Raw genomic sequence first — 26361 nt, forward strand, 5'->3', positions numbered from 1 at the left:
TTGCATTTTAACTACGATAACGCGATAATTTACCTTCTTTCGGATCAACGACATCACACCAATACGAGTAAGGACGTGTTGCCGTGACAGTCCCTCCCGAGGAACGCCATCGGCAAAGCTTTCAGCACCATCCGCACCAGGCTCACACAAGTGCCGCATAAAGAGAGAGACGTAAGCCCTGAGAGAAAGAGAAACCGGTTAAGAGATCCTGATACACCAAAAATACCAATATTTATTTAGGATTTTATGGAGTTTATGGTGAGCCTTTCACTTAGAAGTGTTAAAAAAAGTTATTTTGATGTTTGTAACCTAAAATACATATATTTAGTTATCTAGTAGTAATTTAGCAAATCCGATCCTTGAGATCGGGGGTGCATTTCCCAAAAATATCACTAGCCAACTATGGCCGCAAGTTCCGCTAAATTGTGTGAATAACGACGGAGCTTGCGACCAGTTGGCTTTGGGAAACGCACCTCATCTAGGGACATCTATAATGATAAATGGATTAAACGGATTGAAAATAAAACCACAAAATGAGCTTAAACTCACTTGAACTCCCTCTCTGATTTGCCACGCAAGTCTCTGACCAGCCACTGGGTTGTGAAGGCGTCCTGAGGCGGCATCCCATAACGCATCACTGCGTTCAGGAAGGCCTTCCTCTGACGAGCGTTGAAACCCAACACCTGTCAAATCAAGATGTTTTAGTAAGTGCAACTCTCAAAACATGCGATTAAAAAAACAAAAATCCCAGTTTATTCTCCCCTCACCTCAATGTTGCCGCTCACTCTGGCCAGCAGGGGGGGCAGGGGTTTGTCTTTGTCGTTTCTGAGGCCTTTCCTGTTGGGTCGCCGTGAATTGGCTGCAAGCAGACGACGAAATTGTGCTCAGAAAAAGGGTGTAAACATTTTAAAATCTTTTATGCATTTCTAAATTCCTATCTTTACTTTTCGTCATGCTCGTCTCACCTTCTGATCGTTCGTCAAAGTCCTCATCTCCTTCCTCTGAAGCAACGGAATAATCTGATTGGCCATCAGATTGATCATCCTGCCAGTCTGAAACAGAGCAAGAAAGATGATTAACATCTAAACAATTGTAAGTAATTGAAAACGTTATTTTAAGTTTATATTAACTTGAACAAATTGCCAAGTATGGTTTATAGTTTAGTTTTGATTACGAAGAGTTGTAGAAGTTTTGTCAATCCTTACGTCTCTTACCTCGGTCCTCCTGGGAGCCGTCATTGTAGTTGACCTGTTTGCGGATTCGTTTGCCCTTGCCCAGATTACGAGCCAAATCCTCCTGCTGCTGCTCATAATGGTGTCGGAGCAGCTTCTCCCAGTAATCTGGATCCACACTTTCCTCCTGCTTAATGATCTCCCTCTGAACTTCCTCTTCCTAAGGGAGAAGACAAGAAAGAACAGTGAATAAGAGCAAAATATGGCAAAAGTGAGATTCAATTAAATTTTTATTTATATAGCGCCATTACAACAACCAAAAAGGTGCACAAAGCGCTTTCCATAAAACACACATAAAAAAGACAGCAGTACAGTGTTTCCTCTAGGATTTTTTCCAGCCGTGGTGGCAGGCCCATTTCGCCAGGGGAGGGGGCGTGGCCCATGAGTGATATTCCCACTGGCCACGCCCCCTTATCCCAGGTGTTTAAACTTCCCCTAAGCATTATAACATGAAAGGCGCCAATAAGAGCGGCAAAGCGATTATGCGCATCCCGTGCGCAGAATGATGCACTTGAAGCAACGCGAAGTCACAGCGTGCAGCGCTTCGCATTGAAAAGTTCAAAGCGAAGAGATTATATCTATCTATGCTTAATGTATTATATCTATGCAACAGTTTATTGAGCCTTTTCTTTTAACAGTTTTAAATTTCAGTTAACTTACAGTGCGCATGAAGAACAATTCATAGTGCTCTCTACTCTAGTGCTGTAGTAACAGACACCCGGGAGAAAGGAATATGATTTAGAAAGCGCTATAAACTCCAGCAAGATAAAGTAATTTTATGCAAACTATAGATCTTTATCTACAAATAAAGTATAATAATGGGAACATTGATCTTGAAGAGAGTGTCGTCGTGTTACTGTCGTACCCGAACGTGACGTGCTGTTTGAATGCTGAATGGAGAATGACTGAGGAGAGATGAGTTTCCATTAACTTTAACTTAACGACTTAAATATACATTTTTACCTCACATTATGCTATTGAATGACTTTAGAAGTCTTGGAATATAGTGCTAAAACTTTATGGTGCTTTACAATGTTTTGTATGCCTTTAGTGGGGCTTAACAATAACACAATACAGTATCGGACCGAGAAGCTGCAGTCGTGGCGGGATGATTTTAGGTGTGGCGGCGCGCCACGGCAGAATGAATGTAGCGGAAACACTGCAGTGTATAAAAAAATTGCAAGTTAAAGCTAATTTAAGCAGTTAAAACAAAATAGCTAGCACAACGACTAAGAACAAAACAAGTGGTTACGTGTTGAAAGCCTTCTTGAAAAGGAGCGATTTAAACCTGCGATTTAAAAACACTAAACACAGTTATGTTACGAAGGGAAGTTAGGTAAGGCATTCCACAAAATAGGTCCCTGGATGGCAAAAGATCGGCCTCCAAACTTTTTATATCTAAACTTAGGAATAATCAAAGAGGTGTTCTGAGAGATACATAAACGTATTAATGAAGTCATATGCATGAATAAACCACAGCTTGATGTGTCATATGACGTGTCAACTATGGCTCCACGATTTGGTGAAAAAATAAAATGTCACCTTTTCTGGTAAAAATTGTAAATGGCATACAAAATGTGATATTTTTTTATTGTTTTAAATATTATTATTACAAAGTAAAAATAAGCTAAACTATTGCAATACCTTACTAGTGTAATATTACTACTTTCCTAGTATAATATTACCTTTAAAATAAGGTATTAATAAATTGTTTAATATTAATAATACATTAATATGTAAAAGTAAATTGAGTATTTAAGAATAATATTTCACTGTATGATAAAAAGTATTTAAAATAAATTCTCAAAATTATTATATTTTATGTACTTTACAGTATAACTGTAAAATTACAATACATATACAACCGTCTTAATTCATTTCTTTGTTAAACTATCTGGTTTAATTTTGGCGTAAAACAGCAGGAGACTATTAGCTTCTCTTTTGTTGACGGAGGGCTTATAATCTCTTTTCATTGCAAGTTTGCGAAGAGGGTCGCCGCATATTGGTTTATTTTTGTTTTATTTTGATTTACTGTGCAGTCACACAGGTCCAACAGCCCACATTGCTCTTTATCGGCACTCACCGCTTCCTCCTCGTCCTTGACCACATACTGAGCCACTTTGAAGGAGCTGAGATACTCGTTCATGCTCTGGATCTCCGTGTCATCCGTGGCGTCCTGGTTCCGATCCAGCAGCCGATCGATGGCTTTGTCATCATAGTGAATCACGCTGCTATCCTCTTCTTTGTTCTCTCCTTGACAGACAAACACAACCAGTTTCACACATCTCAGTTCCTTAAGTGAGAAGCTGTACAGGTATAAAGTAAGAAGGAAAGACGTTTGTAATTCCAGCCACACCTTCTCCCTCGTCCTTGAAGAGCTCCTCTGTACCAAATTTGAGAATGTCATCCAGCTCCTGTTTGGACATTGAACCGGTCTTTGAGCCCAATCCAGGACGCACAACCAAGTGAGTCAACATCATCTTCTTCTTGGCCACCTTGAGATTAAACACAAAAAGGCCAATCAGTTTACATTCAAAAGACAGTGTTGCCAAAAAAACATTTCACATTTCCCAGAAAGATAAGGTATACCTGAGTAATTCTTTCTTCTACAGAAGCTTTAGTCACAAAGCGGTAGATCATCACCTTCTTGTTTTGACCAATCCTGTGAGCTCTGCTGAAGGCCTACAAAGAGAAAACAAAAGCCAAAGTGAAAACGAGGACAAAAAAACCAACAAAATCTAAATGAAACACATTATCCTGACACCAAACACCAGATAAGGGGCTTTCGCACCGGAGGAACCTTTTCATAGTTGTCGGAAGGACCCGCTTTTTGGGGCGTTCACACCGCAGGAACTGAGAATGAAATTAGTTCTAGGAACGCCTTTTGGGGGAGCTAACTTAGCTAAAATAGTACAGTCTAACCCAGCACAATAGGAACTAAAAGTTACATAAGTGTACACTGATTGGGCGAACGCACGCAAAACACCAGCACCCGTCATTAAAAAAAAAAAAAGCTATGTACACACACACACACACAGAGTATAACCTATATATTTACTCAATATACTAACTCTACGAACATGGAAAACAGCGATAGATGGACCTCTTAACCTAAGGAGAAAATCCAACATAACTTTCAGGGGACCAAGCAAAACATGATGATGTATTTCTGCTCAGCTAGTGACATTGGGCATCAATTAAAAAAGCTAATACTTTTTCATATTCTGTCTACTTTCTTTGTATACCAGTTCTGTCTAATAACATATAAGACAGGTCTATTAAAGGCAGAATATGTAATATTTCTTGTATTAAAATATCCAAAAAACACTAGAACAATGTTATATATTATTTGACTTTGGTACGTATGATTTCTGCTCGAGTCCCGTCAGATTCTTTTCCACCGGCTGTAGAGGTAAGACAACTCCCATGACTCCGTGAAATCAAGGCATCATCAAGCCATGCCTTTGTTTTGAATAAGCAACCTCTAGCGGCGAAAATTACATACTGTGCCTTAAACAGATGGCAAACTAATAAAGACTGAGGATGGGAGCACGGTGTGCTCAGGCTCTGGCGTTCACTTCAGAGGTCCTACTGGCGGTGCGAGTGCAACCAGGAAAATGGCCCTAGGGGAACATTTAGTTCTCGGGGAACCGCCCTGGTGGCTTGTTCCTACAACTACCCAGTGCAAAAGGGGCTATAGAGTCTTTTGCGGATGAATGATCTTACTTGAATGTCATTGTGAGGGTTCCAGTCTGAGTCGTAGATGATGACTGTGTCTGCGGTCGCCAAGTTGATACCCAAACCACCGGCTCGGGTCGATAGCAGGAAAGCAAACTGAGGAGCACCAGGAGCTAGAGCGAAAAAACAATTCATTTTGACACTTGAACTAATTTCAGAAATTTAGTTTATACAGCGCAACAGAGAACAAATGTATGGACCATATTAGTTACACATCTGGTCCTACCATTAAAGCGGTCAATGGCTTCCTGTCTCATGCCTCCTGTGATGCTTCCGTCAATACGCTCATATTTGTAGCCCTCATTCTCCAGGAAGTCTTCCAGCAGGTCCAACATTTTGGTCATCTAGAGAAGAGGGACAACACATCTCAAACTCCTGCTGTTCATCATAGGTGTTACTGTCATTATACACTTGTTTATTTTTTTACACCGTTCAAAAGTCAGGTCAGTTAGCCTTTAAAATGTTTTAAGAGGTCTGTTATGCTCACCGAGGCTGCATTTATTTGATCAAAAATACAGTAAAAAAAGCAATATTGTAAAATAATATTACTAAAATTTTAAATAACTTTACATTTTAAAAATACATTAAAATAAATAATTAAATGCAGCATCATTACTCTAGTCACATGATCCTTCAGACAACGTGAATATACCGACTTGCTCAAAATTATTAGTTGAAAACAGTTTTATTTTTAATATTTTTATTGAAACAGTGATGCATTTTTTTCAGGATTGTTTGAGGGATATAAAGTTCAAAGGAACAACCTTTTTATTTGAAATATAAATCTTTTGAGTCTATGTAAGTCTTTACTGTCACTTTTGACCAATTTACTGTTCCTTGCTGAATAAAAGTATTAATAAAAAATAAAAAATAATAATAAATAAGAACCCCAAACTTTAGAACAGTAGTGCAAATAATTAACACTTAATAGCAATATTTATTATTATGGATACATTTCTAGCAATAGAAAGAATTAAATAAAAAATTTAAGAAAATTATTTCTAAATAAATAAAATGCTTGTTTACCTGAGAGAAGATGAGCACTCGGTGTCCACCGTCCTTGAGTTTCCGCAGCATCTTATGCAGTAGCAGCAGTTTGCCAGCAGATTTAGTCAGGGCACTGCCCTCGTACATCCCATTGGGCATCTTGGCAGCTTCCTGTTTCACACAGCCAATCAGATAGCAGGATCTCTTCAATTTACTTGCTTGTATCTTCAAATACCACATAATAGAACATATGCTATCGGTCTATTAAAGGTACAGAAAGAGCAAAAAGTGGAGCGTACCATAGCAGCCACAGGGAAGAGATACGGATGATTACAGCACTTCTTGAGGTCCATGACGACGTTAAGCAGAGAAACCTGGTTTCCTCCGCCACGAGTGTTCAGAGCGTCAAAATTGCGGGTCAGGATGAACTTGTAATATTTCCTGGATTAACAAATGAGATTTAAAAAACTCTGTCTCTACCAATCCTGTAACCTAGTTCGCAGTCCATACCTCATCACATACTCACTTTTGCATGGGGCTGAGCTCGACTCGGACGATGAGCTCGGTTTTGGAAGGCATGTGCTTGAACACGTCTGCTTTGAGTCTCCTGAGCATGTGCGGTCCCAGCATGTCGTGAAGCTTTTTGATCTGGTCCTCCTTGGCGATATCGGCAAACTCCTCCAAGAAACCTTCAAGATTACTGCAGAGTGAGAGATAGTGTCATTTATGTCTGCAGATGCACAGGGGGGCACCAGAGGGTGCTAAAGGGGTTCATTTGAAAATGTACAAGAAAACATTTTTTTATAGTGCTGTCAATCGATTTAAAAAAAAACAACAACTAGAAAAAATGTCTGTGATTAATTGCAATTAAAAACACTGAAGTTTTTATACATTTTTAATATATTTTATAATGTAATAATTTCAGTTAATCTGCAAATTAATGTAGGAACAACATGAAACAGTATATTTTAAATACTTCAATGGCATCTTTTTATGAATGAAGGCCAGTATCACTGATATTAATACAGCTACTGAGGTCTCGATGAAAATTAATTTTCCCTGCAATTTTACACATTTATAGCCATTCAACATTACAGTGTATTGAAAGCTATACATTTTTTTTGTTACATATATTAGGCTTAAAAAAATTACTTTAAATCTAAATGAACTTAAAACAATCCTCACATGAATCCCATAATAAATGTAATTTACTGAAATATACAGAATATACAGAAATTGAATGAAGTTATCATACAAAGTCCGCACTGCATAATTTATAAATTATTTATAGTTCTTTAGTCAGTGAGTAATTTTATCTGTTACCTTTGTTCTTTGATTAACATTGATGACAGACAGCATTACTGGCTGCTGTCACTTTAAGATCAGACGGTGCTGCACATGACGCGGATCTCACACGCGTCCCAGTCTCTCACTCTTTATGTTCATTTAAGACTTTATTTAACTAATTTAAGACTGCTCTTATGAACATTCTCGACAAAACGGATATTTTGGCATAAATGTGTGCGATATCGTTCGATCAAGCGTGAAGGAGAACTCGATTCTGGCGCGCTGTCAACTTTGTTGGAAAAAGGCTTTAAGATCTTTAGGTTTGAAATTAATCAGAAAAAACAACATTTTGACAAACATACCTGAATCTCTCTGGTGTGAGGAAGTTGAGCAGATGGAAAAGCTCTTCTAAGTTGTTCTGTAGTGGAGTTCCAGTCAACAACAACTTATGCTGCAGAGGGTAATTGTTCAGCACCCTGAAAAACTGTAGAACAAGTACCACCACAGCACAACATTAAAACAACCGTCATAAAAATGTACTGTGTAATAAATTAGTCATTTGAACCAGGTTTAACCACATAACTTGTGTCAAATTAATGCATAAAAGGGCAATATCCATGTTGGTCTCACCTTCGACTGGTTATTCTTCAGTCGGTGGGCCTCGTCAACTACCAAACAAGCCCAGTCGATGGAGCCCAGGACGGCCGTGTCAATAGTGATCAACTCATAGGAGGTCAACAGTACATGGAACTTTACAGAGGCTTCTTTCTGCACGATCATAAGGGAAACAATCATTGCTTTACAAGTGTCTTAAGATTCTTTAATGGAAAGCAGAGTTCTCCAACTCACTAACCTTCATCTTAGAGGGTTTCTTGCCACCACGGATGGCGTTGTTCTCAAAAGAGAACTCGTTTTCCCTGATGACAGCCCTGCTGTCCTTGTCACCGACGTATGTGACTACGTACATGTCCGGGGCCCACATCTCAAACTCTCGCTCCCAGTTAATGATGGTGGACAAGGGGGCACTCACCAGGAACGGACCCTTAGAATGACCCTGGAGAACGAGCACACCAGCGTTTTAAAACTGAAGAAAGAGAACATGCTGTACAAAAGGTAGTAACATTCAATGTCTCAGTGACCTTATATTTTTTTTATGCTTACAAAACATCAAATATACTATTTAGCAACAGCATTGTTTGAAAATGTATGGTATCATTTAAAAGTTTGGGGCCAGTATGATAAAAAAAAAAAAATTATACTTGTATTTAACTTTCTATTTATCAAAGAATCCTGAAAATAGTGCATCAGTTTACACAAAAATATTAAACAGCACTATTGTTTTAAACATTGATCATAATAAGAAATGTTAAATGAGCAGATATCAGCATATCAGCACGCTTCTGAAAATTCAGCTTTAAATATAAAATTACATTTTTAAATTGTATTCCAATATAGATATTTTAAATGGAAATCATATTTCACAATATTACTGTATTTTTGATCAAATAAAGGCAGCATAAGAGACTCTTTCATCAAAATAAACTAAACAAAAAAATCGTACCCACCCCAAACTTTAGAATGGTAATGTAGTTCTTCTTGAATTACAAGATTAATAAAGCATAATGCATTTTAATTATTTGTTCAATTTATCACATAACCCATCATAACTCTTGGACTCTCAATGAAAGTAAAAAAAACAACAACAAAAAAACAGGGCACCTCTTTATACAGTGAATAGAGGAAAACAGCAGTCTGCACGGTCTTTCCCAGACCCATCTCGTCTGCCAGGATGGTGTCGGTTCCCTGAGCCCAGGAGAAGCGGAGCCAGTTGAGCCCCTCCAGCTGGTACGGATGCAACGTTCCTCCTGTAGAGTCCAGATACTCTGGCTGACGATCAAACTTAATGGTGGGCTACAGGAGAGAGAAAAAATTGAGTTTTAACCATCGATGAGCAAGCGAATGGGGCAGCTGGGTCTAATAAGTGCTGTCAGTGTGTAGAACCAACAAAATGAAGCTCACTTACATCCACGACAGGGTTCTCTGGAGGCCGGTCCAGTTTTCGCACCTTCCCTCTGATCTTCAACTTCTTTCCTGGTTTACCTTCATCACCCATCATCAACTCCCTTTAGGACAGAAAAACAGATGAATATGATGGCCGTGTGCATCAGTACATGCGTTTTCTAGCACTTTCAGGCAATGAACCTGAAGATTTTTCCTTAAATATCCTAAAAATCTAAATGTATTTCTTAAAGTCGGCATGAAACGGAAGTTGAGATTGTTCTTTTTTCCTTGTTCTGACGTATATCCGAGTTGAAGTGCACAGATAAATAATTTATAATAAACACTACAATATTACATATAAAAAGAAGATTTGTCAAATTTTATTTCATGCAGACTTTAAATAAAAAACTGTTTTTATAGTCTTTTGTATAAATTTCATTGGCTTTAAAATAGGGATGCACCGAACCCAGATTTGTGGGGTTCGGCCGAATACCGAATCCACTGGTTAAGATTCTGCCGAATCCGAAACCGAATACCGAATCCTATTCTCATCCTCAGTCCATTAACACAGTAAACACATTAATGAAGTAAACAAAGTGGATTTTTCATTTTATTTTATTACTGTAAATAATAAACACTACTTTACTTTTATAACTGTAAAAAAAAGAAAAAAGAATAAGCAACATTATGCATTTTAACAGCGGCGATGTTGTGTAGCCTATTGTTTAGAGTCCTTGCCACCATGAGACAAATCGGCATTGCAAATTGAACATGTAGCTCGACTTGAATTGCCTTCTTTTCACTGAAAGTACTGCCAAACAACACTTTTTCTGCTCACGAGTTCCATTTTCACTTTCTCACAGCCTACTGCATTCGAACGGTGCACCTACTGTAACGAGTGGAAATAAGGTGTGGCCCCTTTAAGAACTGCGCGCTCCCTGTTGAACTGTTTGCAGTCCGTATTGTATGTGCCGTGCGCCTCGAACACATGCCCATGCATGCGGGTTATTTCTGTCTGATGCTCATTTTTACCTTATTTTGTTAAGTAACGCTGTGGTCGGTAGAACTTGTGACAGACAGTTACACAAGTTCGATTGTGTAATAAAGTGCGAGTTGTGAGATGCCAATCGCCTCCGTGAGACTGTCTGGCCTCTGCAATAACTTTAGCTGTGAGCTATCCCTATTTTTCTTCCTGACACAACGCGTTACACTACAGGCTTGTTCGACTTGAACCTGAGCGCTGCACAGACAGATCAGTTTATGACATCAAAGTACCGCGAGAGCAATTCAAAAGCATGGAGCCGTCTGCTCTCTATTCGTTCACGCGGTACTTTGATGTCATTCACTGATCGGTGACTTCGACGTAGCGCGCATAGTGCAAGCCTAGGGTTCGGTTCGGTGGAAAAAAAATTCGGAGGTTCGGCAGAAACCGAACCCCGTTCAAAAGCCCAATATTCGGCCGAATCCGAATCCCAATCCTGGATTCGGTGCATCCCTACTTTAAAGGGATACTCCACTTTTTTTGGAAATAGGCTCATTTTACAACTCCCCCAGAGTTAAACTGTTGAGTTTTACCGTTTTTGAATCCATTCAGCCGATCTCCGGTTCTGGCGGTACCACTTTTAGCATAGCTTAGCATACATCATTGAAGTGGACAAGACCATTAGCATTTCTCATTAAAAAATGTCCAAAGTGTTTCGCTATTTTTCCTATTTCAAACTTGACTCTTCTGTAGTTACATCGTGCATTAAGACCGACGGAAAATGTAAAGTTGCGATTTTCTAGGCTGATATGGCTAGGAACTATACTCTCATTCCTGCGTAATAATCAAGAAACTTCACTGCCGTACCATGAGTGCAGCAGGCGTAATGATATGACGCAGCGCCTGAAAATAGGCTACCTTCCGTCAACACAACGGAACTATTTTCAGGCGCTGCGTCATATCACTACGCCTGCTGCACTCATGGTACGGCAGTGAAGTTTCTTGATTATTACGCAGGAATGAGAGTATAGTTCCTAGCCATATCAGCCTAGAAAATCGCAACTTTACATTTTCCGTCGGTCTTAGTGCACGATGTAACTACAGAAGAGTCAAGTTTTAAATAGGAAAAATATCGAAACACTTTGGTCATTTTTTAATGAGAAATGCTAATGGTCTTGTCCACTTCAATGATGTATGCTAAGCTATGCTAAAAGTGGTACCGCCAGAACCGGAGATCGGCTGAATGGATTCAAAAACGGTAAAACTCAACAGTTTAACTCTGGGGGAGTTGTAAAATGAGCCTATTTCCAAAAAAAGTGGAGTATCCCTTTAAAACCACATTTCTTTTATGCTGTTGTAACCAAGACTGTTACTGAAAAAACATAACTTTGTTCTTTGAAATATTTGTATTTGAAAGCTGAAATAAATAAAAAAAATACAAATTTACAAACAAACTTATTTCTGTAAGTTGCCATTTCTAATATTCATTTAGTTTTAAGTAGAGATGCACCGATTGATCGGCTGGTGACCGGAATTGGCCGATTTTCACGTGATCGGCGACCGGCCGGTCAGTCTGACGTATGCCGATATTTATGCCGGTCAAATGCACTCGGGCACCGCATGATTAACATCGCGCAACATCAGCATCACACGTGCACACGGAACGCACATGGTGGAAACCTCGTGAATTACGGCCATTTCACACCGCAAACGTGAGCAGCGCGTATTATTTCTGGCATGCAAGTAAATCAATGAGTGCATTCACACCGGGAGCAGGAGGTTTCGACGCGAGTCTATTTTTACTGCACTGCTCACGCACAATTAAAGTGAAAGCACACTTTTGATGGACAAAATAAATATGATTTCACACAAAAGTGCCCAAAATGCACAGAATTTGCATGTCTGGTGTGTTTTAACAAGAATGTCAGAAAAGAAAATTAATTTTCTTTTTGAAATGAACACATTTTTTTAGTTGGATATTGGATGTGAAAAGAAGGAAATGGTTCTTCCATAACACTGCACTTTAGATGTGTGTGAATTTCCCACACCAGGAGTAATTTATATAGTCCTATTTTATAGCGATTACTGTTCAAAAATGTTCTATGCAAAACGTAAAATAGAAAGAATAGAAAGTAAAGAAAAGAGAGAAAATAAATATTTGTGTGTGCTGTAAAGTGGTTAGAAAAAATTTAATCGGTATCGGCAGGTCAAACTCTGAAAAATCGGAAATCGGAATCGGCCTAGAAAATTGTAATCGGTGCATCTCTAGTTTTAAGTCGAAGCCAAAAATTAACTGGAAATAAATAAAAGCTAGAATTTAACTAAAACAAAATTAATAAAAACTAAATAGTTATATTTAAAAATAATAAATTACAAAAGCACAAAATTATTAAATTTAACCAGTTAAAATGAGAAAAATTAAACATTTATTAAATTAAAACGAAAACTAAAAATACAAAAATATAGGCAGATTCAAGATATTAAAAATTATTTGTGTATAAATAATACTAAATATAACACTGACGGGAATTAAATCTAATAATATCCTAAACTTCACGACCTAGATGAATAAAAGTCTTGCCCATGTTTTTTCACATTACTGTGGAAGTTGAATGCCTTGCAAAGGCTGTTTCTGTTCACATGTATACCTGTGGTTCCAGTACTGCAGTTTGAAGGCGTCAAACTCTGGTATATCCATATCTTCTGCCTCCCAGGTAGACTGATCGTACGTTACATCCCTCCACTTGATAAGGTAGTGGCAGTTATTCTTCTTATCCACACTAAAAGGAATAAAACAACAGGTACGGCATGAGCCATGAAATTGACCGAAAGAGATTCAATACAAAGTTCTTGAGCTCATCTCACCTGTGGTTCAGAACACGGTGAATCATCATCCACTCCATCTTGATGCCGAAGCGGTAGTACTTCTCCTCCATCCGAGCGTAGGTGGGATCTTTCTTCTTTCTCTTGTCACTCTTGTCCTCATCTCCCTCAACACCGAAGTCTGTGGCCGGTGGCTCGTCCATGTCGTTCTTGCGCTGGTAGTTCCTGAACATCACCTGACAGTGCATCTCCAGCTAGAGAGAGATGTTGCGAGCCATAGTTAGGATCAAGGAAACTACTTAGGTGTGAATTCAGCCTAAATCTGGATTCAAAATGACATTATAATAAGCCATTGTCTGGATTCACAGACAGTAGAACCCTGAAAGTTTGTGCTTAAGCCAAAAAGAATTATATAAATTATATAAAATATATATAAAATTTGCTCTGAAGTGTGAATTTCCCTCTTATATAATACATAAAACGTACATTTATAATAAATGACCTATAATTAAAATTAAAAAAATATATTGATTAAAATAATTAAGATGACACTGTCAAGCCCTTTTTATGCACTTTTTAAGACCAAAATAAGAGCCAGGGATGTTACCTGTAGCTCGGAAACCCAGGAGCAGTGCCAATAAGACATATTCTGCCATTTAACAAAGAACTCCCTCTCAGGGCGACCAGCCAATGGTGTGGGGTCAGGCGCATCAGCTGCGAGTGCAGTGGGCCGGGGCACAGGGGTCGGGGGAGGAGGTTCAGTCCAACGCCAGGTCAGAATCTTCTGCACCTTACCTTTCATAGTAGGACACTGGAGAGAGAAAAAGAGGTATAAAATATTTAACCAGTAATTATACAAGTAGGCTATTTGTATGTTATCTAAATTATTTAAAAATTCAGTAACACTTTACAATAAGGTTCATTAGATACATTTCTTAGTTACCAAGAACTAAAAAAGAACAATACTTCTTCAGCGTTTATTAATCTTAGTTAATATTATTAATTTCAACATTTACTAATACATTATTATGATCAAAGGTTGTATTTGTTAACATTAGTTGAAGCACTGTGACCAAACATGAACAGCTGGATATTAATAAATACAAATATTAATAAATACTGTAACAAATGCATTGCTTAATGTTAGTTAATACATTAACTAATGAACCTTATTGTAAAGCGTTACCAAAAATGCTAACGTAGTTGACTCACAGTGCAGCGAGGGCAGATCCATTCTCCGTTGGGAATCTCGGGCAGGGGAGGGTTAAGGCAGTGAATGTGGTATGATGAGGGGCAGGAGTCGCAGCACAGCAGCTCTCCGCCATCCTTACACACTCTGCAGAACTCCATGTGATGGTCGTCCTCTTCCGCCTCGCCTACCACCTCATTATCCTCCTCTCCGTCTGACCCGTCCTCACGAGCCTCCCACTGGATGCCCATCTTCTCCTGAAAGAAGAAGAGATGGTTTAATTTTGCAGAGTACAAGATCACACCGGGGCCTATGCTCTTTGGACATCTTTTAGATTGAACTCATGTGGAGATTGAAAGTTGGTTCACTCACACAGTGTGGGCAGCTCCAGGTGCCCTCCGGTGCCTTCTCCATATCAGGGTCCAAGCAGACCATGTGATAGGCTCGTGGACAGGTGTCGCAGAGAATGATCTCTCCTCCCTGCTGACAGACCTCACAGTAATCCTGATGATCCGTCTCATAGCCATCACCATCATCATCTCCTAGCAGAGAAAGACAGAGAATAGATGAACGACTGATAGTATAGCCCATTAGCCCTATGATTTCCATAATGTGGAAAAAACGAACAGAATCGTGGAATGGAATTTACAGTATAATGTGTAATGTCAGAGAATTTGGGATTAATAAATCAAAAGTGATACAAAACGTGATACAAACTAGTGTCTGTGAATAATAAAGTGCATGAAGACTGCTAGTTAAATATCAAGTCTGCAGGTTCTGCGTGTCTCCGTGTGAATAAGTGGGGCAGTTTCGCAGTTTAACCAATAAAATGGAATCCAGAAACATTTCACAGGGTCCTAAGATAGTAATGTCCCTTAAATGCATTTTTTTATTTAGGGGAGGATCTCATGCTAATTTCACTCTGGGCTTTCCCATATATTCCTGATGGTTTTAAGATGTACAAGAGACATCGGTTCTCAAGTTGTTCTCAAAGGGACAAGGAAAAAGTGTCTAAATAGGCCTGATTAAGCCTAAAAGTTTCACAAGCACCAAGACAGAGAATAAGATCCTCACCTTTTTTCGTCTTCTTTTTGGGCTTCTTTTTCGCACTGCTGCGACTACTGCGACTATTTGATCCATTCGAAACGGACACACTGTTCATACTGCCGTCATCAAAGTCACTATCCACGTCAACATCGTCCTCCTCACTCTATAAAAAAAAGAAAAAAAAAGGGGGGGGGGGTTTGAAATAAAAAGAATAAGATTGAGATAAATATACTGCGATTCTGTTCTTCACTCCATAAATGACCAGAAAATTACTTGGATGTCATTAGTGAGACGCTACGTCTAAAATTGGAGCCAGGAAGAAATAAATAGCGTCGTCGCTCATGGAAAAAGGTTAAAAAGGATGCTGGAGAAATGAGCGAAGAAAAGTAGAACTGAGGGTCTTACAGATGAGCGTTTCCTCTTGCTGTTGAAGCCTCCTAGTTTGATTTTCAGAGGAGCAACCTTTTTGGTCTTCACCTTCTTCTCCTGAGGTTTGGGAGCAGGTTTGGACTTCTTACGTGCATTGGGACCTGAAATGCGCAGGAATTAGCATAATTTTTCCTTTATGCAAGCAAAACATTAGCGGCTAAGAACTCATACATCACAAATAAATGCTAGCATGTGGAAATCGATCTGAAGAGCATTGTTTTATTAGAAGCGCTATGGTACTATTCAAAAGTTTGGGGTCAGTAAGAATGTAAGAAAAGTATTAGTTTGAATTTAATTCATTCAATAGAATAAATGTGATAGGAAAGACAAAATATTTCTATTTCAGGTAAATGCTGTTCTTTTGAACTTTCTATTCATTAAAAAATTCTGATGTGAAAAAATTCTTATCAGTTTCCACAAAAACATTTAGCAGCACAACTGTTTTCAGCATTGATCATTTTAAAAAATGTGTCTTGAGCAGCAAATCTGCATAATAGAATGATTTCTGGAGGATCATGTGACTATGAAGAATGGAGACAGCATTTTTCCTCAAACAAATGCATTAAGCAGTCCATGTTTGCTTCTGTGCCCCCTTTTGCAAGTGAAATGAGCATCAGCGGTTTGCTGTCGGGTCGAATAAGTTTAAACTGCCTCATTCTTCAAGCTTCTCAGAAACCGTTAAAATGTGATGATCACAATTTAAAAACAATCTACAGTCAGTGTTGGGGAAGCTACTTTGAAACCGTAGTTTGACAAGCTACAAGCTACTCGTTAGTTAAAGTAGTTAAACTACAGTCAAGCTACCCTTTTGGAAAAGTAGTTAGCTACACTACAAGTTACGATCAAAAAGTAGCTAGCTACATTGAAACTACTTTTGCTTTTTTTGAACAACATATATTATAAATAACTGAATAAGTGTCTGAGGAATGTTTTAAGTAAAATATTTAGTGTTTAAAACAATGCAATACAATTATGATTTTTATTGTTTTATTACACACAACACTCAAATATCTCAGACTGTTTGTCAAAAGTGCAAAATTGCAACAAATACAACATTGCAAGAACAAAATATACATCCAACGTAAATTGCATGTATAGACTTTTTCTCAAAAATACCGATTGTGAGATGGTTGCATTTTGGCAAGAAAATACATTGAACAAGCGCTCACATGTGGCACTGACAATGCACGTTAAACTCGCTCACATGCAGTGATGGAGCTCGCAGAATTTACTGTGAAAGAAGAACCTGAATCACAAGCTGCTTGTGAGCACAGTTCGGTTCGCTCTTGATCCAGTCACAACAAATCTATACAGCAATTTAATTAGATCAAAGCATTTGTCGTGCGATAAACAAACTAAGATTAGATTTTTTGTTCAACTGACAAATACGATGGCGCAAACTTTAGTGGTCTTTTATGTTCATTACCAAACTGGCGGACAGATCATGGCGGTTCATTGTAATTAAATCAGAAATAGAAATTTGATGTAACATAGAGAGCAATAAAGCAGGATAATTAATACACTTAAAATGACCATTAATCACCTGTATGTGCGTCCTTAAATTTGTGCTTGAGGTCTTCTGTACGTCAGTGAACCGTTAGCCGCAAGATGCGTGAATAAACAACAGGTGGCGGTAATGGCAAAACAAATTAGTTTGTAATCTAACAAGAAGAATATCCTTGCATCGCGCTGATTTGCGCAGGCTCAACAAAACACAATGTAGCTTTTGCTCGCGCTACACCGCTACTTGCTGCAAAAAGTAGTTAGCTACTGGAAAAGCTACACTGTTTAAAAAGCAACTGAGCTACTGCCAAGCTACTGAAAAATGTAGTTAAGTTAGTAGCGTCGCTACTTGTAGTTAACTACTCCCCAACACTGTCTACAGTGAAACAAGCTTAATAGCGCATTGAACAAAGCAAATATCAACACCGCAAAAAAACAAATGCTGAATGTTTATGATAATAACACTGCCCAGATGAAAATGCACAAATCAAATAAACATCTCAGCTGGGAAAAAACAGCTGTTGTGGTGGGAATTCACTCACACGGTGGAAGAGCAATCATAAATACACAAACAAACAAAAATGAAACTAGCTTGCACTCACCCTTGCCCTCTTTTGTCTTGGCCTTGCGTAAGGGAGCTGCTGGCGTGGACTCGACGCTGACTTGGGCTACAGGTGCAGCGGCTGGAGCTTCGGTTTCAACAGACGCTGCGGCACTAGCGGCCGCCAGGGCCGTGGTGGCAGCGGCCGAGCCCCTCAGAGGATTGTTAGTGCTGAACTCACGCCACTTTGCTCCCAGAACCATCATCATTTTGGAAACAGCAATTTTGGGGTTCTTGGCAGCAATCAGAGGCCTGTGAAATTGCAGGGAGGGGCATTGTTGTTGGTGAAATTTGGGGGAAATCCCTTTATATACTGATGATGTTGCTGCCGTTATTACTTTGTTGGTGTAAAGCCAACATCTAACAGTAAAGCTATTAACATCATGCAGTGCTCCAAACAGTTAAGCTGATGTAACATTTACCACTGTTTAATGAATTTACGCAGGCCAAATCCAGTCATTTCAATAGGAAATCGTGCGATCTGGAATTTCGAGTGAGGGCGAAAGATTTTGACAGATTTTGCATCGTGGTAAAGTTGGTCATGCAAATTCTTCACGTTGACCAACAGAAAGCTGCTTGGTCTGAAAGAGACTTGTGTGTGATCTGTGCTTCATTCATTGCTACATCAGTAATGGATGACGGACCTTTTTTGGTAAATTTCAATAATGTGACCGTACCTTTAGCCAAGCAACTTTTTTCAGAGTAGATGCCACGTTAATTATGATTATGATGATCATATGTCAGGAGATAACACTTCTAATTTGTCAGCAAATAAAAAAAGCAGCAGTTAAAGTCAGCATGAAACAAAAGTTGCGATTGTCTTTTCTTCCCTATTGTCACATATTTCTTCTGATTGAAACGACTTTTCGAACATGACAAAATGTAGGGCAGGACTTGATCCATTGGGAATTGATTGGATTGTTTAATCAAGAGTTTTCCATTTTTATTTCACTTTAAAGTCACCATGGAAGCAAATTTGACAATAAAAAAAAAAAAATTTGGAATCCGACTATTTTTATTATTCATAGATGCCACCTACGTCACTACCAATAGAACGCCGCCATATTTACGACCGATCTCGCCCGGTATGGCCGCCCAAACTGCCTATTTGAATAAGAGAGAGAGACAGAGATACCTTGAGAAAATTTTAATTTTAGGCTCCGATCCTTATTTGTTACCCCCAGTTTTCTTTTGCCCATTATTATCTGCCCCAGACTTGCCCTCCATGATATATATATATATATATATATATCTTGTGCATAACCCCTCCCCATACAGTGGAGATCGCTTGAAGGCTGTCAAAAGTACCGATGCATATCAATATGCTGTAGCTGGATGGGTAAAAGACGTAAAAGTGCGGCGCTGGCCACCAAGGATTTATATTTAATCATGGGAAATGTAGGTATTATAAAAAAAATTAAAATGTATGATTTTGGTGGTATTTTGCTCTGAATAGCGAGTTGTTAGCTAGGTAAGTGACTATAACAGCTGGTAGCTTGCCCGCTGTTAGCCACGGCTCACGGCTAGCTGTCATTAATCTGGATTAGGGCTCTTGCGATAGTCAATAAATCAATTAATCGCACGGAAGAAAAAAAATGTGCGCGATAATTTCCATTTGCATGCTTGTTTGTTTTCCTCGTCTCTCTCTCTCTCTCTACCAAAGAGACTGGATGACAACTCTGTTTAAGACATAACCGAAATATTTTACGTGAATACTCTCCAAAACAGAGATTTAAACATAATGTTGTGTGTATTTGTCCATTCAGACACGAAACAGAGCTCAATTCTGTTATGGCGCGCTGTATAGGGGTCTATGGCCGCACGCGTCGGGTCGTGTGTGCGCACAGAAAGATGAGACATGATGATACAATATGAGACATGCAGCGATGATCTCTTCGAATGACAGCTAACCACTTCTTTCTTCTATCCTTTTCTTTTGTTATATAATAAAATACCAGTTCGGGGTTCCTCTTTCGACTGTTTTTGCAGCCAACTGCAGAACATATTGCAGGGGGCATTACTGAGACCGTCGGTCGTAAAGATGGCGGCACAAAGCTACAGTGACGTCATGTGACCCGAACGAATAAATGATTTATCGGTGCAAATCACCCTCTTTTTTTTTTAAATTCATGTGCCTCGTAATATTTAAACAAAAGAATTTCCCCTGCCTCTTGCCGTGACATCTCTTCTCTGATGACGTGTTAACTGGCGTGACGGTGAAACAACCTGCCACTCACATGTAGCCCACTCCAGTTGTAAAACAGTGTCTGATCGGTCTCGACACATCATCCCTACCCACCATAACCGAGATCCAGATTCCATCGGTTGAACTTCAAATGACTTGGTAAACACTGCATCGTGATTGGATCCTGGAAGTCCTATTGCTTTAGCCACGCGGCATGTCATGTCACTCCGTGAGGATTTTCTCTTGATCTACACATCAGGTTATGTTGCGTGTTGACTCGTATGAATCGAGACAAACTGCTTGAAATAAAGATGTGCGATTTACTATGGTTTTCTAATGTTTAGCGCAGTTACAAAGCAGAAAGTGGCACCAAATTTTCATCTGTATACTGTTTACATGTGCGTCGACGGCTGATCGATCAGAGAATCCCTCGTCACATGACATCACAGCAATAGTAAAACACAACGATCCAAACAGTTCCTCGTGGACAAAATTAAATTCTGCCCTAGATTTTTTTCTTGTTTGAGAAGCCGTTTCACACAAGAAAAGACTCTCGCAACTTCCATTTCATTCCGACTTAAAGATTCACATACAATGATTTGTCTCACATTGTTAATCTGGGTAATGCACTCATACCTGACGAACTGGCTGAAGGCTTTGTAGTTGGTCAGAGTTCTGTAGTCTTCCTCAGAGAAGACATGATCGATGTCCTCCATACCCCAGGTATCCAAAAGCTGAGAGGAACTTTTTGGCTCCTTAAAATCAGTTCAGAGCTTATGAGCGATTTGATTTACATGTACTTTATCATAGAGTTAATTTAGCTGTCAAATCTCATATGAACTCACAGAATCATCATCATCCTCGTCTTCCTCTTCCTCTGGTTCCCTCCGTTTGGAGGCTGCTGAGTTTCTGTCGGCCCCAGAGCTGCTTCTTTTCTTCTCCTTTGTGGTGCTGGCTCTTTTCTTCTTTTTCTTGCCTGGTGTGTAGTCACTACCCTCGCTTTCTGAGCGGTCTTCACCATCATCCAGTTCTGGCCCTTCCCCAGGCTCCGGAGAACTGATGCCGATATCCTGGAGGACATATAGGACATATTTTGATCACTTCTGGAGGCTGCTAAAATTATCTAATCTAATCTAATTATGATAATGTTCAAAGGTTTGGGGCCAGTAAAACATTTAATTGATCAAAAGTGACAATGAAATTTATAATAAGTCTCTTTCAAATAATCCTGAAAAAAAAAAAAAAACATGTATCATGTTTTCTAAAGGATCATGTGACACTGAAGACTGGAGTCATGATGCTAAAAAAATCAGCTTTAACATCACATTTTAAAATATATTTAAATAGAAAACAGTATATTTAAATATTTCACAATATTGCCGTTTTTACTGTATTTCTGATCAAATAAATGCAGCCTAGGTGAGAATAAGAGACTTCTTTCAAAAACATTAAAAACCGTATCGAACCCAAACTTTTGAATGGTAGTGAAGGGAGAAATCACCATTTGTAAACACTTTTTGTCTTTTAGTCTTTTACAATTTGTGTAGTTATCATTAATGAAGCAGTCGGATTGGGATTCGGTGGCTTTAAAATAATGTATGTACCATTGATATGAACAGTCATTAGGACATGATATTCTATTTGCGATGGCAGCTAAATTGCTCTGTTTCTCATTAAGACACTGTGGGGGAGGTTTCTAATCCATAACATAAGGAAAGTGAATGCTACATTCTCCAAGGATATTGCCCACAAACAATATATCCACACACACACTCACAAAAAAGGCCATTACCTCTCTGCGGGAACGATTTCTCTTGCTGCCTTTGCTCTCACGGCTGCTTTTTTTGGCTTTCTTCTTCTTTTTCACCTTTGGAGCATCATTCTCTGACAACTCCTCGTCCAGGTCATCCTCGTCTATGAAACAAACACACATCAAATCAATTTGTCATTTTTAATAAATTATTATTTTTCTTGACTTTTCCAGTCATACAGATAAGTACTATTGGATTGAAAATCATTTATTAGAGATTTACTTGAGTGCAATATCTACTCAACTTAATATTTTGGACTGTAGTCTATTTAGTCTGTATATTATGTATATTCACTATAAAAAAAAATCCACAACTTTTGGATTTTCCCCATTTTCAGGCCTGAAAATAACAATTAAAAAAAATCATGGGCTTGCGAACCCAGCTCCTCGGATTAATCCTCAATAGACCAGTCATCTACAAATCTATTTTTGTCATTTGATCTGGGCTGGTTGAAAATCATCTGGGGCACTATATATGTTGAGACACATTTCAATAACACTGTGATACAGGAAGTATTAAATGATCAATAAATCACTGATATAAGGGAGCTGAACCTTTTATCATATACAATAGGTTATTTTTGGAAACAATTGCAAATACTAAATCTGAGGAAATTTTGTGTCACTTCTTATAGTTACACATGGCACTGATTTTATTCTGCAAGTCCTTGACTAAGTGTTCCCATGGACGACAGTAATATAAGATCTTAATGGACTTGCCTCATATTTCATTATGAAAGACAATATAGTGTTACTTGCTTTTCTCCAGACACCACAGTAACGTTATATTAACATAGCCTAGAAGTCTATGACTTAGAGCACTAAACATACTAAATTAAGCACACACAACACTAGTTCAATAATAATTTACTTCCAAGAGTGGTAAAACTAATCTTACATTGTGTCTTATGGTTAGTAAGGCACACACAAACATACACCGAGTACTTTGCTCCATTCAAAACACTGAATACCCGGGCAAAGCCCCCCTTTCAAGCATTTCCCTGAAAAACTAGCGTCACATCCGATTCCTGCACACACTGATGTGCAAAAATCAAAATATCAAACTGAAAACCGATATTTATAGTTGTTTCACAAGCAAAAAAAAAACATTTTTTTAGATTAAACACTACAGGCCGACAGCGCGCGAACAGTGGAGAGCGCGAGGACACTGAAAATCCTCACGCGTCAAACTCGCACGCGACTGTTAACGTTAGCTGCTACCGGTAGGCCGCGAAACACCGACGCCGGTACAGCAACAACATAATACATCAAATGTTACTATAATCCCACCAATACTGCTCAATAAGCGCACCAAGATGTTAAAATCAACGTAATGTGCCATGTTTGTCTAATATGAGGGCATATTATTTGAGTGTGAAGGCAAAAATAACAGGTAAGTCGACGGCTAGCCGCGTAAAAACCCGGCAACACAAAGCACTGACTAAAAAAACTGAAAGGGGGTGATAAAATGCAAATGTATCCAAATACATAAGGTGATTTACTCGTTAAAATGACATTTATAGTTTAATGTTTTATAAGAAATGAAATATCTAGCATCAGTCCCGCTTGTTGTTACGTTAGCCAACTAGCCAGTAGCCACTGGTTCATCGAATAAATGAAGTTTCACAGCAATAAACTCCAACTGAGAATATAAAATACGTCACAAATAACCCGTTAAAACATTTCATGTATCTACTTTCCATCCACATATGCAATAAGAAAAACCAATATCGACCAAACTAGAGTTGACCCGCATCAGTAAACGTAAATATTTTACCTTGCATCATAGCCCGAGGTTCAAAATCGTCTCTATCGTCTTCACTGCCGGACATATTGTTGATAACACCAGATAGAGAGGATTGCGAACCCCTGTATGCCGATTTTCGCCTCCTCTGGTGCCTTCCTGAAGCCGGGGGAGGCAGAAAATAAAAGAACAATACAAACGGAAGTTAATACTCACGATAGCATGCTGATCGTAGTGGTCACTACATGCCAAAAAAAAAATCAGAAAAGCATGCAAATATATGTGATATTGTTGGACAAAAACCCCTTTGGTATGCAAGTGAATAAAAGCGTCAATAAACTTTTAAAATACGCGGTTAAAACAAGTTATGGACATTTAATAGGCAAATGGGGCATGATGTGAGTGAGGCATTAGCTAAGCAGGCTAGGGATGCTAACCTGCAAAGTCTTCATAACTTTTAAGATTCCTTTAATTTTACATGCGTTAAAAGATGTCATAAATAGGATGATTTATAAAAACCTATTATTAGAATTAATGTAATACAATTTTAGAAAGTATACTCACACAACTTGACCTATTCCCTTTTTCAAACAAACAGCTAATGCAATTTAAGATGTCACCACGTTGTATTGGCTCCTCTTCATCAACACTTAAATACAATTTGTAATATCCCTAATGATTAAGTATTGAAAGTGTATCCAGATAATATATTTTTTTTCTCTCTGCTGTAGGATGCACACAACGTCGCAGTTTCTCCTTCTGCCACTTACACCCTTTGCATAGACACAAAGAGATCAGGGGCCAGACATCCCATAATAATCACCCTCCCCATATTCACACATACACATACATACAGACATTCACCCTTCCCCCCACCGCATAGTTACCTTGCAACATACAGACCATAATACCCCCCCCCCCCCCCCCCCAACAACCAAAGACAGACCCTCTCTTCCCCATTCCACCATGCCCTTAGCAACAGTTGCCATGGAGACAGCCACCCCTCCCACCCCAGTTAACATCCCATAATAATAAACATAGTCACTGACATCCCACAATAACCATAACTCCGAAAAAAGAATGAACGGGAACTGAACCGGAAGAGAGAAGGAGGGAGAAAAAGTCTATTAGAAACTCCTCGCCAGCCTGCTTCCTTATTACAGTTCTGTATATACAGTATATGTACAGTAGACATTTGTGAGCGTATAAAATGCCATTTATAATCAAAACTTAAAGTTAGTGCTCTTCAGTGCAATGGCATTTTAGAGCAACAATTCTCTACCACATGGCACTAACTTTATTTTTGGGTCCAAAAATAAGCTCAAATAGCAGGTAATAGTTCTGGTTTTGGGTTTTTAGGTTCAAGGCCACTTTCAAATAAGGTCTACCGTTCAAGTTCAAAATATCAGACTGATAAAGAAGCTATATAAGGGCTTAAAATGAAAGTGGCACTATGTGACCTTCAGAAGTGATAGTCTCTGAATGGGACATTGGGATGTTTTGTAGTTTGACCTTCTCTTAGCTTCAGCTTCACCTTTTGCCATTTTCACCCCGTTATGATCCACCGGAATTGTCAAGTAAAATGACAAAGATTGACAGGTCTTGACGCACACATCTAGTCCATCACAAAGCAACACATATGTATGTACGCATTTACATATATAGAAACAAATGTTATTTCTTAGAGGGGGGATGGGTAGTGGTAGGCACCATATAGCATAATTACATATCAAAGAAATGTAGAGGTGGTCGTCATGACAACCCACTCAGGCGCACCCCTCCTCCACACTCCAAAGCACCAAATATCCAGTAATAATGTCTCAGCCAAAAGAAAACACAGACCATAATATTCTTCCTGTGCTGGCAGTTGTCATGGCGATCCGCAAGAAAGAGGTGTTTCTGTGCGTGACTGTCTTTTGGGGGGGTGGGGGGGGGGGGGGGTGTATAAAGGAGGGGTTTCAGATTACCATGCATCTAAAATGAATGCCATAATACTCTTTTAACGCTCTCTGCTAGTTCCCTCCTCCCCCCACACCCTCACCGTACTGAACGTGACTCCATAACTGGGTGAAAGCGCCACATATGGACACCATCAGAGATGACTACTGATAAACTCTTAAGACATAAGCGATGTTGGATGTGGCCAAAAAACAAAAACCAACAGGCCGTGATTTCAATTTGAATCGCTAACTTTGCTTGTGCAATTAGTCTCCTTCAAATGCACAGAATTAATGTACCGGTAGGCTTTGTTGCTCATACATAACATTTAATAGTAATAGTAACATTTATATTAGTGCTACATTTGTTTTGAGGATATTTTTAGGGGTTTTAGCGCTACACCTAAGAACAGTCACTGATATATATATACTAAAAATGTTGCAATCTTCTTGTTTCATGAGGTAGAAATGAGAATAGCAGTCTCTCACAGGTGAATCTTCTACCATACAGCCAAATAAAAGCCCCCCAAAATAAAGAGACAAAAATGAACAATCCTGAGTGTGATATTCACTCTCTTTTTCTTCCCCCCTTTAAACCCGGCCCCCACCCCTCCCCCTCACTAATGGCCCAGACATCCCATAATATGCCCAACGAATATCCCCCCCACCCCCACCCACCTTTAATCTCAGTCTGAACCCCATACTAAATCATGCAGAACTGTTCATAAACTGATTTCTGCTCTCTACTGAGCATCCTTGTATTTGCAGGTTCATATTTGTCACATAGACTAGACGTTATCCTTCAGTTTGTTGTTTAATTGTTTTTGTACACCTTTCAGACATTTATGCACAATGTACATTGTAAA

At 38.9% G+C, this 26361-nt stretch overlaps 1 protein-coding gene across 2 annotated transcripts in view; it reads right to left on the reverse strand.

The window, feature by feature from the left end:
- Nucleotides 1-24348, reverse strand: part of chd4a (chromodomain helicase DNA binding protein 4a) — a 30211-nt gene extending 5863 nt beyond the window's left edge. The window contains exons 1-31 of one of the 2 annotated variants that reach the window (XM_056257781.1): nt 24123-24348; nt 23592-23717; nt 21797-21918; nt 20850-21074; nt 20641-20759; nt 17821-18071; nt 15692-15816; nt 15314-15449; nt 14612-14781; nt 14263-14496; nt 13658-13861; nt 13093-13304; nt 12876-13007; nt 9268-9367; nt 8964-9155; nt 8098-8298; nt 7875-8012; nt 7607-7728; nt 6484-6657; nt 6257-6398; nt 5997-6128; nt 5197-5314; nt 4959-5083; nt 3822-3914; nt 3589-3727; nt 3316-3485; nt 1215-1392; nt 966-1052; nt 768-859; nt 550-683; nt 34-178 (exon numbers count right to left, since the gene is read on the reverse strand). In XM_056257781.1, coding sequence (XP_056113756.1) covers nt 34-178; nt 550-683; nt 768-859; nt 966-1052; nt 1215-1392; nt 3316-3485; nt 3589-3727; nt 3822-3914; nt 4959-5083; nt 5197-5314; nt 5997-6128; nt 6257-6398; nt 6484-6657; nt 7607-7728; nt 7875-8012; nt 8098-8298; nt 8964-9155; nt 9268-9367; nt 12876-13007; nt 13093-13304; nt 13658-13861; nt 14263-14496; nt 14612-14781; nt 15314-15449; nt 15692-15816; nt 17821-18071; nt 20641-20759; nt 20850-21074; nt 21797-21918; nt 23592-23646 — 4467 coding nt within the window. In that variant the 5' untranslated portion in view covers nt 23647-23717; nt 24123-24348. Of the gene's footprint in view, nt 1-33; nt 179-549; nt 684-767; nt 860-965; nt 1053-1205; nt 1393-3315; nt 3486-3588; nt 3728-3821; nt 3915-4958; nt 5084-5196; nt 5315-5996; nt 6129-6256; nt 6399-6483; nt 6658-7606; nt 7729-7874; nt 8013-8097; nt 8299-8963; nt 9156-9267; nt 9368-12875; nt 13008-13092; nt 13305-13657; nt 13862-14262; nt 14497-14611; nt 14782-15313; nt 15450-15691; nt 15817-17820; nt 18072-20640; nt 20760-20849; nt 21075-21796; nt 21919-23591; nt 23718-24122 lie in introns of both variants that reach the window. The other variant, XM_056257780.1, reaches the window with a different exon arrangement.
- Between the last annotated feature and the right edge of the window lie 2013 nt (nt 24349-26361).

The sequence above is a fragment of the Rhinichthys klamathensis genome, unplaced genomic scaffold (genome assembly GCF_029890125.1).
Source record: "Rhinichthys klamathensis goyatoka isolate OS25496 unplaced genomic scaffold, OSU_Roscu_1.1 h1tg000144l_1, whole genome shotgun sequence".
In the NCBI taxonomy this organism is placed as follows: Eukaryota; Metazoa; Chordata; class Actinopteri; order Cypriniformes; family Leuciscidae; genus Rhinichthys; species Rhinichthys klamathensis.